Source organism: Drosophila rhopaloa, unplaced genomic scaffold (genome assembly GCF_018152115.1).
Source record: "Drosophila rhopaloa isolate 14029-0021.01 unplaced genomic scaffold, ASM1815211v1 contig_178, whole genome shotgun sequence".
Classification (NCBI taxonomy): Eukaryota; Metazoa; Arthropoda; class Insecta; order Diptera; family Drosophilidae; genus Drosophila; species Drosophila rhopaloa.
In genome coordinates, this window is record NW_025335059.1 from 4,394,917 (window position 1) to 4,410,239 (window position 15,323).

The following is a 15,323-nucleotide window of genomic DNA, read 5'->3' on the forward strand; positions in this document are numbered from 1 at the left end:
TCTCTTTCTAACACACGCGACTCGGCAGTAAATACAGAACAAAGAGGAATAACAATTACAATCGCTATCGAAAAGGGAGAACGTCGAAATGGACATCAATATTTTTATAAACAACCAACCTTTTATAAGTTGTGCGAGTCCCGTTAATTATGATGAGCTATGTAACCAGATTGAGAAGAAAGCAGTAAGTATAATATTGTGTTGACTTTCAAAGGTTTGCCTGATGGAGTGTTAATTTTCCAGAACTTGCAACATGAAGATTATTATTTGGTAGAAAATGGCAAACGATTGTCTGGAGAACTCCCTCATGGTGATGTCCACTGCATCCTGCGCCAGCTGGGCGGCAAGGGAGGATTCGGATCCATGCTGCGAGCCATTGGCGCCCAAATCGAGAAGACCACAAATCGCGAAGCTTGCCGGGATCTGAGTGGCCGTCGTCTAAGGGACATCAACGAAGAGAAGCGGGTGCGCGCCTGGCTGGACAAGCAGGGGGAGCGGGAACGGGAGGCGGAGGAGCGGAAGAAGCGAAAAATCGAGAAACTGTTGGCTGTGCCAAAGCACGACTTTAAAGACGACAAGTACGAGGAAGCCAGGGCCAATCTCACTGAGAAGGTAAACGACGCATTCGAGGAGGGTCTTAAGCAGGCGGAGGAGACCAAGGAGAAGGAAGCGCTAGCCCAGGAGGCATCCACTAGTGGTACCAAGAGGAAATCACCTGCCGAGGACAAGACTAAGGCCAAAAAGAAGAAAAAGGGGACTCTCTGGATAGGCGATGACATCTCAGGATCCGACTCAGACTCTGAGACTAGCGAAGAGGAACTTGAGGTGAAGAAAAAGGCCATTCAAAATTAGAAAATAAGGCTTACAATTAAGTAGCACAGACTGTGTTTACCTTATCTTTTTGAACTCCAATTTAATTGGTCTTTGCCACTACATTTACTAAACTTACAAAATAATTTTAAAAAAACGTCAATAATCTACAACGTATATGCAGGCCGAATATTTATGGGAATATTCGGAATAAACTGATTCGACACTAATTCAATTTCGAAAGATCTTGATTTAATAGTAAGCACTAAAGGATTAATAAGTAATTATATAAATAAACATTTATATGACCAAAAACATCACGGCGACACAAACTGAGACGAAACCCAGGCTAATCCCCATTTCAGATTTGTCAGCATAAACTTCAGGGCTTTCGTCCACTGCTCCTCAGAGTTGAACTGGATCCTGCAAAAAATCGGTTATGAATATTAGCAAAATCTTATAAATTTTAAAACCCACTTAATAGAATAAGAATTGCCAGTGGAGGGATCGATGATCTTGCCCTTCTCCATCTTGTAGGGCAGCAGGAACTCTGTATCGCGCTTCTCCACCTCTTTTTGGAATTGGGTAAGGCAGTCAAGGAAAGCTACCATTGCAGCATCAAACTTAGTGTCCCAAAAGAACTTGAATCCGCCGCTGCCGTAGAGCGGCAGCTCCCGGTTCTCGCCGAGCACTTCTACGTACGAATGATTGCCAAAGGGCACCACGCGATACCGCTCAAAGGTAAGCCCGATCTTGCGGGCCAGGGCTGAGAGCAGGAGCACGGTCTGGCCCCAGGCCGCGTTTATCTCCGACCAATCCACGGAAACAGAGGGCAGCCTGCCCAGCCTAAAGTTATTGATGGTACCGAAATGCCCGGCGTGCCAGATGTGAAAAGTGATGTTAAAGATGTTGGTATCTCGCAGTTTGTCCAGCTGCTGTCGGGAGTAGGCAATCTGGCTTTCCAGACTACGCTTGTCATCCTCGGTTAACATCAGCTCACGCCGGTGTTTGGTATATTCGCGCCAGTAGCTCTCCTCCTGCTCGTGAAGCTCCTCCCGCTCCACTTCCTCCTGGCCAATGGCCGCGTTAAGCGATTGCTCTTCCTCTTTGAGCTGCGCCAGCTCGGTCAAAAGCTGCTGCTCGCTGCGCTTCAGTTCGTCCAACTCCTTGTCCAAGGCCTCCACATTAGGCGCCTCACGTTGCTGCTCCAGCTCGTCCAGATACGCCTTGTACACATCCCACTCGTCCTCGGCAATTCGCAGCTCCCGGTCCATGATCTCCAACATGGAGTCGGCGCACTCCTCGCACAGCGGATGATCAATCTCAGAGTTGGAGGATAGGCAGTCGAATAGCTCCGCTTTTAGCTTAAAGGCAACACTCATTTTCTTGTTGTCTCGGCCATCGGATACCAGCATAAATCCCGTGCCATTGATTGAGTCTGTGAGCCTGTAGGGCGGCACAAAGTGGTCGAAACTGCTGGCGTCCTGTGGGTCCAAAGTGTTTCCATTGTCCCCGTATATGGGCACTTCAAATAGAGAATCATAAGTCAGTTTTCCACATCATTTTACCATTTCATACGCGATAACTCCGCCATGGCGTGCACGCTGATCTTGTCCAGCTGCTCGTCCAGGAGGATGGGCTGTAAGCAGCGTTGGCAGGCGAAGGACACCGCCTGTTTCTCCGCCTCGCTCATGGTAGATAGTTTTTGTCCTTCAATTTGTGCAAACAATTAAATTTTCCACCGAGTGAGAAAAAAACAAATAATTCATCAGCTGTTTTCTGCTGCTGCCAGAGTTGCCACTCCTCCCAAAAAGAGTGTCGAAAAATGGCGCAGTTATTCGGAAAGCAAATTGTCAACCAACAACAAGCATTAAAAAAGAAAGAAAAAAGAAAAAAACCAGTTTTAAACAAAAACATTGCCCAATTGTGTCCGCGGAAGAAGCTAAAGCACGCCGCGGAGCTTAGGCCTTGACCACTATTCCCGCTGATAAGAGAGAACTTGAGCGGTTTCGCTTTTTGTTTGTTTTGGTGAGCAACAGAACATTAGACGCAGTGCCGTCGCCAGTGCTGACAAACTATTTTGGCGACGCAAGTCAAATCTATCTTTTTTAAAGCTACTCTTAATTAAAATATGCGGACGACCAAGAAATTCAAATGTATTAAAACATTTAGACATTTTAATTTAATTAAAACATCTTGAGCCTTATTTTTTACGGACAGAAAGTATTGAGTTACTAGGAAAATATTAAAATTAATTAAAAAAGTATTGCATACCGCCAGTAAAAAGTAATACAAACCTTAACAGTTATATTTTCCATTTCAGTGAGAAAATACATACCGAATTGGCATACATTCTCTCCTAATTTGTTATTAAACATACATACATAACTTAAAGCAAACTAGTTTTTAAAAAATTACGTCAATTGAATTATATTTGCACTTTGAATATGTGAAATGACGTATTTAGTACCCCACATATAGTCAAAGAATTAAAGGTTAAGGACATTGACTCTGCAATCTATTGTCGTACGCCACAGCGATGATAAGCAAAGAATTTGCAAGAAAAAATAATAAAAAACATAAAATATAAATAAAAGAGTAGAGAAACTGATAAAGGTTTGCCCTCAAGACAAAAACCAATTTTTAAGCACCAAAGCTATTACTAGGGAAACTTTGTTTTTGTGATAATTATGTTATTATATGTAGATTTAAATATTCCATCAATTGGGCAGCCCAGATTTTAACATTTACAAACTAGCTTTTAAATGCTAAATTCGTCAGCCGGCAGCACTGGCAGTGGTCACATTGTAGGCTCTTCGGTTCCGACAACCCATGGAAAACTTTCAGTCTCTTGCAGGCAGCACAGCGATACGGAAGCCACAATTAAAACGTCCAGAAATCTTCCCCCGAACATTTGAATTCCGAAACAAGTGCCGCCCGAACCAGAATCCCCCCAACCGCATGATAGTGTTGTTGTTTTGCATCTGTTCCCAGGCCCTTGCCGGATTTTTAGATTTGCGGGTTTGCGCCGCCCAGTCACTTAAAAGCCAGACGAATTAAACGCGCCAGATTAAAAAAACAAAAACAGAAGCCGAGACCAGTTCCACATCGTGCCATTTTTATCTGGGCATACGTACGTGATTACGTGATTAGCGTGGCGGGGGCTGCGGTTTATCAATAGCAAGAGCAACAATGGTTTCCTATTTCGTACCTCGTGGCCGCTTCCTGCTGAAGGCCGGCAATCTCAGACAGGTGGTGCAGCAACAGCACCAGCCGGCCCAGTTACAGTTACAGCCGATCAAAGGACCCCAGCCGCAGCCTCAGAACGGCAGCCTCCCGGTGGTGCGTCACTTCCGGCAATTCTCCTCGAATCCCGCCTCCAAGGAGGCACCACTCCACCACCGGCGTCCGCACCAAAAACAGCAGCCCAATCCCAGCCAGGAGTTGGCCCAGCTCCGGCGCAATATCCTATCACGCTGGACGGGCTTCCTGCTGCGCTGGGCGCCCATGGGCATATGCGTCTTTGGCGCCATCGAATGGCAGCTGCAGAAGCAGCGCTGCGAGCGGGATGGTCAGCCCAGGACAGCCTCTGAGTTGCAGTCGCGCATTTACTGCTCTTTGCCGCTGCGTATCCTCAGCCGCTGCTGGGGCTGGCTGGCCGCTTGCTACTTACCACCCAGTCTGCGACCCTATGTCTACGGCTGGTATTCCAACACGTTCAACGTCAATCTGAGCGAGGCCCAGTATCCGGAGTACGAGCACTACAACAGCCTGGCCGAGTTCTTCACCAGGCCACTGAGAGAAGGTGTGCGCACCATCAATCAGGAAGCTCCACTGGTCTCCCCCGCCGACGGCAAGGTTCTGCACTTTGGCAGCGCCTCGGACTCGCTGATCGAGCAGGTCAAGGGAGTAAACTACAGCATCGAAGACTTCCTTGGCCCGCTGCAGACTCTGGAGCAGGCCAATTCCGGCGCCTCCTACGCGCAGGCACTAAAGAAGCAAAACGATGGCTCCACGGAGCTGTACCAGTGCGTGATATACCTTGCCCCCGGAGATTACCACAGATTCCACTCACCCGCCGCCTGGACGCCCACTATCCGTCGTCATTTCTCCGGCGAACTGCTGTCTGTAAGCCCAAAAGTAGCTGGCTGGCTGCCTGGTCTATTCTGCCTTAACGAACGTGTCCTGTACATGGGCCAGTGGAAGCATGGTTTCTTCTCCTACACCGCCGTAGGTGCCACGAACGTGGGATCCGTCGAAATCTACATGGATGCCGAGCTGAAGACGAACCGTTGGACTGGCTTCAATGTCGGCAAGCATCCGCCCAGCACCTACGAGTATGATGAACTGGCCCTGGACAAAGAACCCACTGGACCGCCCAAAGAGTTTGGTAAGGGTGACCTGGTGGGTCAGTTCAACATGGGCAGCACCATTGTCCTGCTCTTCGAGGCGCCCAAAAACTTCAAGTTCGACATTGTCGCCGGCCAGAAGATCCGAGTGGGCGAGTCGCTCGGCCACATTGCGGGCACCAAATGAAAGGAATATCCCGAATCCTGTACCGAATCAGTGCAAAGTCCTGTCACCCGTCTGTTCACATCACTCGTTGTATTAGCATTAGACGCTCGTGTCCTAGGCAAATGTATTTTGTGAACATCCTGCGAAGCTAACACTGTGTATTGTTGCCATTTCTGTAGTCTTAAGCTATATTTTATACAATAAAACGTCGAAATATCTTTGAGAACAACAACGGCACGTCAATTAACTCATTCCGGCACGCGCTTCTTAAGTAGAACACCGATTGTTGAGGTGGGCTAGGCGTTATCAGACGACGTTTTGATAAGCGTTACCAGCCCGATCAGCAGTCGTTGAACCCCCAGTCGTTGAAAACCCAAGAAGACTACGTCTGTGGCAAGCTTATCGGGCCGAATAACCCTCCGGGGGACCACAATTGTCTTCTTTTCCGGATGTCAATCGAGCCACCGGGCTATCTGTGAACCTGAACCTGAACCAAATCCATTCTGGCTAGACGAGCGCGTGCCGCTGGCGGTGGCGAGATGCCCAGTCGTCTATGCCTTACCCCACCCAATGTTTACTTGAGCACCGAATCCGGGATCGCAAACCATTCCGTTTAATTGATTCAATCAAGCCCAGCGGATGGGAACGGGAATCTTGTCGTTGAACTTATCAGGCGGTGACGGGTGATTTGGTCCCAGGCCTTGACACACACACACTTCACGAATTCCGCGAGTGTTGGTTAGGCGGCCTGGCAACAGATTTGATTGCGAACCGAGCATCTGCGTCAGCCGGCATTAGGGTAATCAATACAAAATTTTTGAAATTGGCGCCATTCCGTGTAGTGCTGGAAATGCTTTAATAGTTAGAGTTTGAACCCTATTTCCCCTGAAAAAAACCTACATTAATGAAGGATTAATTTTCTAAAAGTTTTGGTGCCCTAAATTTCAATCTGGATACGAAAAGTTCTTGCACGTTACCGATTTCAAACAATCGACGTCGTTGTTGGAAAGCTCTTTGGTTTTTTAATATATATATTTTATATAGTCACCATATTCATTTCCGGTAATAAACAAAATGGAAAAATATCTCCTTAAAATGTAAGATCTCATTTCATTAACATTTAAATCGGTTATTTTTAAAGAACTTTCATTGTCACGAAAATTCGACCTAAAATTTAATGAATGTAGCTGTACTTCATACCGCATCTCTATTTCTCCTTATTACACAACTAACATAAGTAATTTCAAAGACGGCGCCAAATCGGAATTCACCTTTTAGTTAAATTCACCTCACGTATGGTGAATTGGTATGAACAGCTGAGAGCCGGCATTAATTTGTTGTTATTACTTGAGATTTTACATAATAACTGATACAATATATTTGTTGTGGATTTAAGTATTTTATAATCAACTTAAAATGCTGATGCGACATTGCATGATGGCATTAAGGGCCGCCAGATCCCAGACCTCGATGAATATTACCAGGAATCCGCAGAACAATTTCCTGCACCGTTTTCACAGCAGCAAAGCACCTGCCATTGGAATCGTGGACTACGACGTGGTAAAGAAGTTGCACAGCGAGCCAGAGAAGCTCCTGATCGATGTCAGGGAGCCGGAGGAGCTTAAGGAGACCGGACAAATCCCCGCCAGCATCAACATTCCGCTGGGTGTGGTAAGCCAGGAATTGGCCGCCAGTGAGCAGCTATTCAAGTCGAAATACGGTAGGGAGAAGCCTAAGGCGGATACGGAAATTATATTCCACTGCAAGATCGGCAAGAGGAGTCTCAAAGCCGCAGAAGCCGCCACTGCCTTGGGTTTCAGAAACGTAAAGAATTACGAGGGATCCTGGCTAGATTGGGCCAAAAGAGAGGGTCTTCCCAAGTAAATTATATATATGAAATATAATTGGCATATTATTATTTGTTTTCTCATTTCTTAAAGGTAAAAGCTCATCTAAAGTAAACACATCGTATAGGTTTTGGCAAATCATAAATAATATTTATTAAATACAACTTAGTAGCATACGGAAACTAAAATAATCTTAGTATCTGGCCAGGAGGACTTTTGGTTATGAGATCTACATAAGCGGCTTTCTAGTTTGATAACTGGGTTACTTAGTCGACTTCCTCGACGGTGGGGCCCTTGAAGCCGCCCGCCTGTTGTCCACAATTCCGGGCCTGTCCGTCCCCAGCTCCCTGCTGGTGCATCTTGGTCATGATGGGGCTGCAGAACTGGGTCAGCTCCTTTAGCTTGTGCTCGAATTCCTCCTTCTCGGCTGTGGTGTTGCTGTCCAGCCATTTCACCGTCTCACTGCACCGCTCCAGGACACTACTCTTGTCCGCCGAACTGATGCGATCGCCTCCTTGTTCGGCCGCTTCCTTTACACCGAACACGTAGCTCTCCAGTTGATTGCGGGCGGCAATCCGCTGACGGTGCCGCTCGTCCTCCTCAGCGTACTTCTCAGCCTCACTTAGCATGCGATCTATATCCGCCTGCGAGAGACGACCCTTGTCGTTTTTGATGGTGATGTTCTTGGCGTTGCCAGTGCCCTGTTCCTTGGCGGTCACATTCAGAATACCATTAGCGTCAAGGTCGAAGGTGACGTCGATCTTCGGCACTCCCCTGGGAGCGGGTGGAATTCCCGTCAGGTTGAAGTTGCCCAACACGTTGTTGTCCTTGGTCAAAGCACGCTCGCCCTCAAATACTTGGATGGTTACCGCCGGTTGGTTGTCAGCGTACGTGGTGAAAGTCTTGGACTGCTTGCACGGTATGCGGCTGTTACGCTCGATCAGCTTGGTCATCACTCCGCCAGCGGTCTCGATTCCGAGCGAAAGGGGAGCGACGTCCACCAGCAGCACGTCTTTGATCTGGCTGCTCTCGTCACCCGACAGAATAGCTGCCTGAATTGCAGCTCCGTAGGCCACCGCCTCGTCCGGATTGATGGACAAATTTAGGCTCTTGCCGCCGAAGAAGCTCTGGAGCAGGTTCTGCACCTTGGGAATGCGCGTCGAGCCTCCGACCAGGACTATATCGTGGATCTGGCTTTTGTCCATCTTAGCGTCTTTCAAGGCCTTCTCCACGGGTTCCAGCGTGTTGCGGAAGAGATCGCCGCACAGTTCCTCGAATCTGGCGCGACTCACCTTGGAATAGAAGTCGTGTCCTTCGAACAGGGCGTCAATCTCGAGAGAAGCCTCAGTGCTAGACGATAGGGTGCGCTTGGCTCGTTCAGCCGCCGTGCGGAGACGACGAAGAGCGCGCGGGTTGGAACGCAGGTCCTTCTTGTACTTGCGCTTGAACTCCTCGGCCAGGTGGTTGACCAGACGGTTATCAAAGTCTTCGCCACCCAGATGGGTGTCTCCGGCCGTTGAGCGCACCTCGAACAGGGAACCCTCGTCAATGGTCAGGATGGAGACGTCAAAGGTTCCGCCGCCCAGGTCAAAGATAAGCACGTTGCGCTCCCCCTTAAGATTCTTGTCCAGCCCATAGGCCAATGCTGCGGCAGTGGGCTCGTTGATGATGCGGAGCACATTCAGACCGGCGATGGCACCAGCATCCTTGGTGGCCTGGCGCTGGGAGTCGTTGAAGTAGGCGGGCACTGTGATGACTGCGTCCCTGACCGGGTTTCCTAGGTAGGCCTCGGCCGTCTCCTTCATCTTTGTAAGCACCATAGAGCTGATCTCCTCCGGGGCGAAACACTTCTCCTCGCCCTTAAATTCGACGCTCATCTTGGGCTTGCCGTTGTCGTTGGCGACGCGGAAAGGCCAGTGCTTCATGTCCTCCTGGATTTTAGGGTCGTCAAAGCGGCGTCCAATCAGCCGCTTGGCGTCGAACACCGAGTTCCTCGGGTTCATGGCCACCTGGTTCTTGGCGGCATCTCCAATCAGGCGCTCCGAGTCCGTGAAAGCCACGTACGATGGTGTGGTGCGGTTGCCCTGGTCGTTGGCTATGATCTCCACCTTGCCGTGCTGGAAGACACCCACACAGGAGTAAGTGGTGCCCAGATCGATTCCAATGGCTGGCATCTTTGCTGTTGTATTGCTTTTAAATTAAAGATTGGCCGTTGATACGCTTCTCTTAACTTCTAATAAATTTAATTTGATTCACACTTTTAATATAGCTTTCTATTCACTTCTAATAAAATTTTTAACTGTCACTTTAGATCTTTTTCCTCTTGCTTGGAGTGCTTATACTTTGGCTGCTTGATTTCAAATGTGGCGGCTGGGAAATTTGGCACGCTATTTATACGCAAAAGCAATGAGGGGAAAATTCGAGATTTCCCTGCTAGAAGAGAGCAGAATATTCGAGTCGTTTTGTGTGAGTGCGAGCGAGACCACCACTGTGCCCTTCGCAGGGGAAAATGGAAAATGAAAGGAGTAGAAAGTTCGGGAACAATCTAGGGATATAATTTGCAGTATCGTAGGTCAGCATTCAATTCGGCCCATAAAAATAAATTCGTCTGCAAATCTATTTCTGGCAAATTTTCTTATTAATACATTAAACAATTCATATTTTTAGATTCTGTTTATTTGCTTTATTGACGTCTGTATACAAGTAGGTATGTACATATGCATGCAATATATTTGGATTTCGTTGTCGATATTCTGTTTTTATAGGATTTCTCTCTTTATTTTAAAGCTTTAGACATGCGACTTTTTAAAACAATTTTTTGCAGAACTGTATAATTGCCAAAGGATAAATTGGTTCAATTTTGGCATATGTAACTTTGTTGTTTAAAAGCATATTACATATGAATGTATAGTGCTAGCCCAATAGCATTTCATTAATATTATAAATATATCCCATAATTCTATTGCCAAAATTGAGCTAAAATTCATATTTTTTAAAGATCATGAATATTTTTATTTAAACATACATAAATAATTTTTGCTAGTCATAGGAATGACCTAGCCACATTAGTAAAAACTCTGTTGATTTTGGTTTGAAATCGAAAAATGTTTGACTATGCTCTAAGATAATTAAATTGGGGTTTAATTATCCCAGATAAGTTAATTTTTATTTACATTTATTGTAAACAAAAACTGCTATAATTTTCCAACAGGTATTAATAGATAATCAATCGATATTAATAAATCTAATCGATTGTAGCATCATATTGTGGTATCGATATTTTAACTCTCACACCCTATCATCTCTAGCGTTACTTTCTAGCGAAAAAAATAATTTCATTTCGCGCTCTTATTGTTATTTCTCGTGGATTTTTCGGCAACTGACCGCGCGAATGGCCGACGAGGACGATGAGGTGGCCCACCGGATGGCGGCGGCGCCAGTCCGCAAGCCGGACGACGAGACCGCCTTTTTGGAGTACATCGAGATGGAGAACTTTAAGTCCTACCGCGGCCACATAGTTGTGGGTCCTCTAAAGCAATTTAATGCGGTCATCGGGCCCAACGGATCCGGAAAGTCCAACTTTATGGACGCCATCAGCTTCGTGATGGGAGAAAAGACCAGCAGTTTGCGTGTGAAGCGCCTGAATGATCTGATCCACGGTTCTTCTATTGGCAAGCCCATTTCGCGCAGCTGCTATGTGACGGCCAAGTTCGTGCTCAACCAGGAGCGGAACATGGACTTCCAGAGGGCCGTGATCAGCGGATCCTCGGAGTACCGTATTAACGGAGAGGTTCATTTTGCGATTATAGTACCTCTAGCATCCCAACTAATCTAATGCCCATTTTAGAGCGTTTCGAGCAGCACTTACCTGAACAAGCTGGAAAAGATTGGCATCAATGTAAAGGCCAAAAACTTTTTGGTGTTCCAAGGAGCTGTGGAAAACATAGCCATGAAGACGCCCAAAGAACGCACGGCTTTGTTTGAGGAAATCAGCGGGTAACTTCCATCATGAATTTTATAAAAAATTGATGACCCAACCTTTGTTTACATTGTCAGCTCTGGCTTGCTCAAGGATGACTACAATCGCCTGAAGCAGGAAATGATTGTGGCAGAGGAGGAGACGCAGTTCACCTACCAGAAGAAGAAGGGCATTGCGGCAGAAAGAAAGGAGGCCAAGCACGAAAAAATGGAAGCCGATCGGTACACTCGCCTGCAAAACGAATATGTATGCCACGCTACTATCCTATTTCTATACAATTTGAATGACCCTATTTCCTATAGAACGAGAAACAAGTGGAGTATCAACTGTTTAGACTCTTCCACGTGGAAAGGGACATCCGGAAATATACTGGCGATTTGGAGGTGAGACAGCAGGAGGTAAAAGCAGTGGAGCAGCGAAAGAAAGCCGCCGATGAAATCTTGAGCGAGAAGAAGAAGGACGCCGGGAAGATAACCCGAGATCTGGCCAAAATCGATCAGGAAATACGGGAGTTTGAGACCCAAATGAACAAACGCCGGCCTCTGTACATCAAAGCCAAGGAAAAGGTTACCCACTGCAAAAAGAAGCTCGTCTCGCTGCAGAAGACCTTGGAGACGGCCCGCGAGGCGGACAATGCCCATCAGTCTGACATTCGAAAGCTTGAGAAGCAGCTAGCCGATGTGGAGGCCCTCAAGAAGCGCTTCGAGGACGAGATCGAAAACGAATCGCAGCGCCGTGGCAAGAGCGTGAACATGGAGGAGGGACTCGTGCAGGAGTACGATCGCCTAAAGCAAGAGGCGGAGGCCACAGCCACCCAGTACCGTTCCGAGCTGGACTCAGTGAACCGGGAGCAGAAGTCTGAACAGGACACGCTCGATGGCGAAACCAATCGCCGTGCCTCCGTGGAGGAGTCATTCAAGAAGCTCACTCTGCAGCGCGAGGAAGCTGTAAAGCGTCGGGACAAACTGATGGACCACATTAAATCCTCGCAGGCGGCGCTGGAGGAGCAGAATCGCATCAAGGATGAGCTCCGGCGAGATGTTGGTAGCTCCAAGGAAAAGATTGCCGAAAAGCAACGTGAACTGGAGAACGTGCGCGACCAACTGGGCGATGCCAAGAGCGACAAACACGAGGATGCGCGGCGCAAAAAGAAGCAGGAGGTGGTGGAGCTGTTCAAAAAGCAGGTTCCAGGTGTGTACGACCGCATGATCAATATGTGTCAGCCCACGCACAAGCGCTACAACGTGGCTGTCACGAAAGTGCTGGGCAAGTTCATGGAAGCCATCATCGTTGACACTGAGAAGACGGCCCGCCATTGTATTCAGGTGGGTTCTGTTTGATTTGGTAGCTGTCAGCACGGAATTGAGTGCATCAATCATTATCTTTTCCCGACAGATATTAAAGGAGCAAATGCTGGAGGTGGAAACCTTCCTACCTTTGGACTATCTGCAAGTGAAGCCCCTAAAGGAGCGACTTCGTAACATCAGCGATCCCCGCAACGTGAGACTGGTCTTTGATGTGCTAAAATTTGAGCCGCAGGAGATCGAGCGTGCCGTCCTCTTCGCAACGGGCAACGCTTTAGTCTGCGAAACTCCAGAAGACGCAATGAAGGTGGCCTACGAGATTGATCGATCGCGTTTTGATGCTCTGGCTTTGGACGGAACTTTCTACCAGAAGTCGGGTCTCATATCTGGAGGCAGTCACGATTTGGCGCGCAAAGCCAAGCGCTGGGACGAGAAGCATATGGCTCAGCTAAAGATGCAGAAGGAGCGTCTACAAGAAGAGCTCAAGGAGCTTGTGAAAAAGTCGCGCAAACAGAGTGAGCTCGCAACTGTGGAGTCGCAGATTAAGGGCCTGGAGAATCGACTAAAATATAGTATGGTAGATTTAGAGTCCTCCAAAAAGTCAATTGGCCAGTATGACAACCAATTAAAGCAAGTGCAGACCCAGCTGGACGATTTCGGAGTGAGTTAATTTGAAATTGAATACATAAACATTTAATGATCATTTTCTCTTTATTCAATTTGCAGCCGAAGATCAACGAGATCGAACGTCGTATGCAGAACCGCGAGGAGCACATACAGGAAATCAAGGAGAACATGAACAATGTGGAGGACAAAGTATACGCGTCCTTCTGCCGACGCTTGGGCGTAAAGAACATCCGCCAGTATGAGGAGAGGGAGCTGGTCATGCAGCAGGAGCGGGCTCGCAAACGCGCAGAGTTCGAGCAGCAGATAGATTCCATAAACTCGCAGCTGGACTTCGAGAAACAAAAGGACACGAAAAGTTAGTACTTTAAAATAATATAAAATTAAACCAATTGAATGCCTTGGCTTGCAGAGAACGTTGAGCGTTGGGAGCGCAGCGTCCAGGATGAGGAAGATGCCCTGGAGGGACTAAAAACGGCTGAGGCACGTTATTTGAAGGAAATTGAGGAGGACAAGGAGAAAATGGAAAAGTTTAAGCAGGAGAAGCAGTCCAAGAAGCAAACCGTGGACGACATGGAGGAGGACATATCCAAAGCGCGAAGGGATGTGGCTAACCTTGCCAAGGAGATACATAACGTGGGCAGTCATTTGTCTTCGGTGGAGTCAAAGATTGAGGCCAAGAAAAACGATCGCCAGAACATACTTTTACAAGCTAAAGTAAGTTTTGATTATTTCGCTTAAAACTTATGGCTTACTAATGTTATTTTTCGACATAGACGGATTGTATAGTGGTGCCTCTGTTGCGCGGCTCGCTGGACGATGCAGTGCGACAGAGCGATGCGGACGTCGCTTCTACCTCCACGGCAATAGATAATCTGTAAGTTCTCTAATCTTCATACCAGATATTTCCGATAAAAAAAATATATTTTTATACACTCTTAGTATTGAGGTGGATTACGGATCTCTACCACGAGAGTATACCAAACTAAAAAGTGACTCCGATTTCAAAAAGACCCATGAAATCTTGCATAAGGATCTGCAAAGTAAACTGGATGTGCTGGAGCGCATACAGACGCCAAACATGAAAGCTATGCAAAAACTTGATGCTGTCACGGAGAAGGTGCAGTCCACAAACGAAGAGTTCGAGAATGCGCGAAAAAAAGCCAAGAAGGCCAAGGCGGCATTCGAGAGGGTAAAAAACGAACGCTCCTCTCGCTTCGTCGCCTGCTGTCAGCACATTTCGGATGCCATTGATGGCATCTACAAGAAATTGGCTCGCAATGAAGCGGCCCAGGCTTACATCGGCCCCGATAATCCCGAAGAACCGTACCTGGACGGTATAAACTACAATTGTGTGGCGCCCGGCAAAAGATTTCAGCCCATGAACAACTTAAGTGGCGGTGAGAAAACAATCGCGGCCTTGGCCCTGCTCTTCTCCACCCACAGGTAGGGTAGACATATAATTTAGAGTATCAAAAAGCTGAACAAATAATTTGTTTTCTCACTCAGCTATCAACCAGCGCCGTTTTTTGTGCTTGACGAGATCGATGCTGCCTTAGACAACACGAATATTGGCAAGGTCGCTTCATACATAAGGGATCACACCACCAACTTGCAGACCATTGTTATCTCCTTAAAAGAAGAGTTCTATGGTCATGCCGACGCACTTGTGGGCATTACGCCGGGGGTACGTATTTAAATGTTATAAGCCTAAACAGTTTTTTAATTTTGTTAAATCTGGTTTTTCAGGAAGGTGACTGCCTAGTATCAAATGTTTATATAATGGACTTGACCTCGTTTGAGGACACGTAAAGCGCATATTTCGGATTATTACTAAGCATTAGATGTTACTTTAAAGTAAAGCTCACGATTTCCAATTAATAAAGCCAGTAAATGTGTAGCTTTTCTTCATTTCGTATTTTGAATCCTTTGATTTAAACATATCAAAGGCCTGATTACACCATACTTGGCTAAATGAAGTTGGAATTAATCCGACAAGGACTAGATACATCTAAAGTTGAAAGCAAAAATATATAATTTAGTTTAATACATTTGGGAACGTTTAAAATTAGATTTTTGATAAAAGTCAGGCTATCAACAAGAAAGAAAAAAAATTTTCTATTGTTCCAATTGGAGCTATATGATTTGATATACCTGCAGAAGAACCAAAATCGTTTTTGACAAATGCCACTTGGAAATCTGTAAGAAAAGCTTAGAAGTGCAGTTTTCGCACACTTTTCTGCA

At 46.7% G+C, this 15,323-nt stretch overlaps 6 protein-coding genes across 6 annotated transcripts; 4 read left to right on the forward strand and 2 right to left on the reverse strand.

Moving 5' to 3' along the window:
- The first annotated feature begins 13 nt into the window (after positions 1-13).
- LOC108044122 (replication stress response regulator SDE2) lies at positions 14-1,040 on the forward strand. The gene is made up of 2 exons (XM_017122997.2): positions 14-184; positions 244-1,040. Exons 1-2 carry the CDS (start codon positions 89-91, stop codon positions 850-852), a joined length of 705 nt encoding a protein of 234 aa, XP_016978486.1. The 5' UTR covers positions 14-88; the 3' UTR covers positions 853-1,040.
- On the reverse strand, positions 1,041-2,514 carry LOC108044121 (beclin-1-like protein). Its single transcript, XM_017122996.2, has 3 exons — positions 2,389-2,514; positions 1,288-2,335; positions 1,041-1,233 (listed from the first exon to the last, which is right to left on the reverse strand). Exons 1-3 carry the CDS (start codon positions 2,501-2,503, stop codon positions 1,128-1,130), a joined length of 1,269 nt encoding a protein of 422 aa, XP_016978485.2. The 5' UTR covers positions 2,504-2,514; the 3' UTR covers positions 1,041-1,127.
- A 214-nt stretch (positions 2,515-2,728) lies between these two features.
- Positions 2,729-5,551, forward strand: LOC108044120 (phosphatidylserine decarboxylase proenzyme, mitochondrial). Its single transcript, XM_017122995.2, has 2 exons — positions 2,729-2,838; positions 3,658-5,551. Exon 2 carries the CDS (start codon positions 4,003-4,005, stop codon positions 5,344-5,346), a length of 1,344 nt encoding a protein of 447 aa, XP_016978484.1. The 5' UTR covers positions 2,729-2,838; positions 3,658-4,002; the 3' UTR covers positions 5,347-5,551.
- A 1,090-nt stretch (positions 5,552-6,641) lies between these two features.
- Positions 6,642-7,240, forward strand: LOC108044123 (rhodanese domain-containing protein CG4456). The gene has a single exon (XM_017122998.2). The coding sequence runs from the start codon at positions 6,742-6,744 to the stop codon at positions 7,207-7,209; it is 468 nt and encodes a 155-aa protein (XP_016978487.1). The 5' UTR covers positions 6,642-6,741; the 3' UTR covers positions 7,210-7,240.
- A 56-nt stretch (positions 7,241-7,296) lies between these two features.
- Positions 7,297-9,552, reverse strand: LOC108044118 (heat shock protein 68). The gene has a single exon (XM_017122993.2). The coding sequence runs from the start codon at positions 9,344-9,346 to the stop codon at positions 7,439-7,441; it is 1,908 nt and encodes a 635-aa protein (XP_016978482.1). The 5' UTR covers positions 9,347-9,552; the 3' UTR covers positions 7,297-7,438.
- An 899-nt stretch (positions 9,553-10,451) lies between these two features.
- Positions 10,452-14,979, forward strand: LOC108044117 (structural maintenance of chromosomes protein 1A). The gene is made up of 11 exons (XM_017122990.2): positions 10,452-10,962; positions 11,020-11,168; positions 11,229-11,397; positions 11,454-12,476; positions 12,547-13,116; positions 13,182-13,437; positions 13,492-13,796; positions 13,856-13,956; positions 14,022-14,525; positions 14,589-14,766; positions 14,829-14,979. Exons 1-11 carry the CDS (start codon positions 10,564-10,566, stop codon positions 14,889-14,891), a joined length of 3,717 nt encoding a protein of 1,238 aa, XP_016978479.1. The 5' UTR covers positions 10,452-10,563; the 3' UTR covers positions 14,892-14,979.
- Positions 14,980-15,323: the final 344 nt, after the last annotated feature.

Coding starts and splice junctions, on each gene's coding strand:
- LOC108044122 (XM_017122997.2), top strand. CDS start 89: ATGGACATCAATATTTTTATAAACAACCAACCTTTTATAAGTTGTGCG. Junction 185..243: donor ACCAGATTGAGAAGAAAGCA/GTAAGTATAATA, acceptor TTAATTTTCCAG/AACTTGCAACATGAAGATTA.
- LOC108044121 (XM_017122996.2), bottom strand. CDS start 2,503: ATGAGCGAGGCGGAGAAACAGGCGGTGTCCTTCGCCTGCCAACGCTGC. Junction 2,336..2,388: donor CGCCATGGCGGAGTTATCGC/GTATGAAATGGT, acceptor CTCTATTTGAAG/TGCCCATATACGGGGACAAT. Junction 1,234..1,287: donor GGCAATTCTTATTCTATTAA/GTGGGTTTTAAA, acceptor GATTTTTTGCAG/GATCCAGTTCAACTCTGAGG.
- LOC108044120 (XM_017122995.2), top strand. CDS start 4,003: ATGGTTTCCTATTTCGTACCTCGTGGCCGCTTCCTGCTGAAGGCCGGC.
- LOC108044123 (XM_017122998.2), top strand. CDS start 6,742: ATGCTGATGCGACATTGCATGATGGCATTAAGGGCCGCCAGATCCCAG.
- LOC108044118 (XM_017122993.2), bottom strand. CDS start 9,346: ATGCCAGCCATTGGAATCGATCTGGGCACCACTTACTCCTGTGTGGGT.
- LOC108044117 (XM_017122990.2), top strand. CDS start 10,564: ATGGCCGACGAGGACGATGAGGTGGCCCACCGGATGGCGGCGGCGCCA. Junction 11,398..11,453: donor CTCGCCTGCAAAACGAATAT/GTATGCCACGCT, acceptor TATTTCCTATAG/AACGAGAAACAAGTGGAGTA. Junction 13,797..13,855: donor ACATACTTTTACAAGCTAAA/GTAAGTTTTGAT, acceptor TTTTCGACATAG/ACGGATTGTATAGTGGTGCC.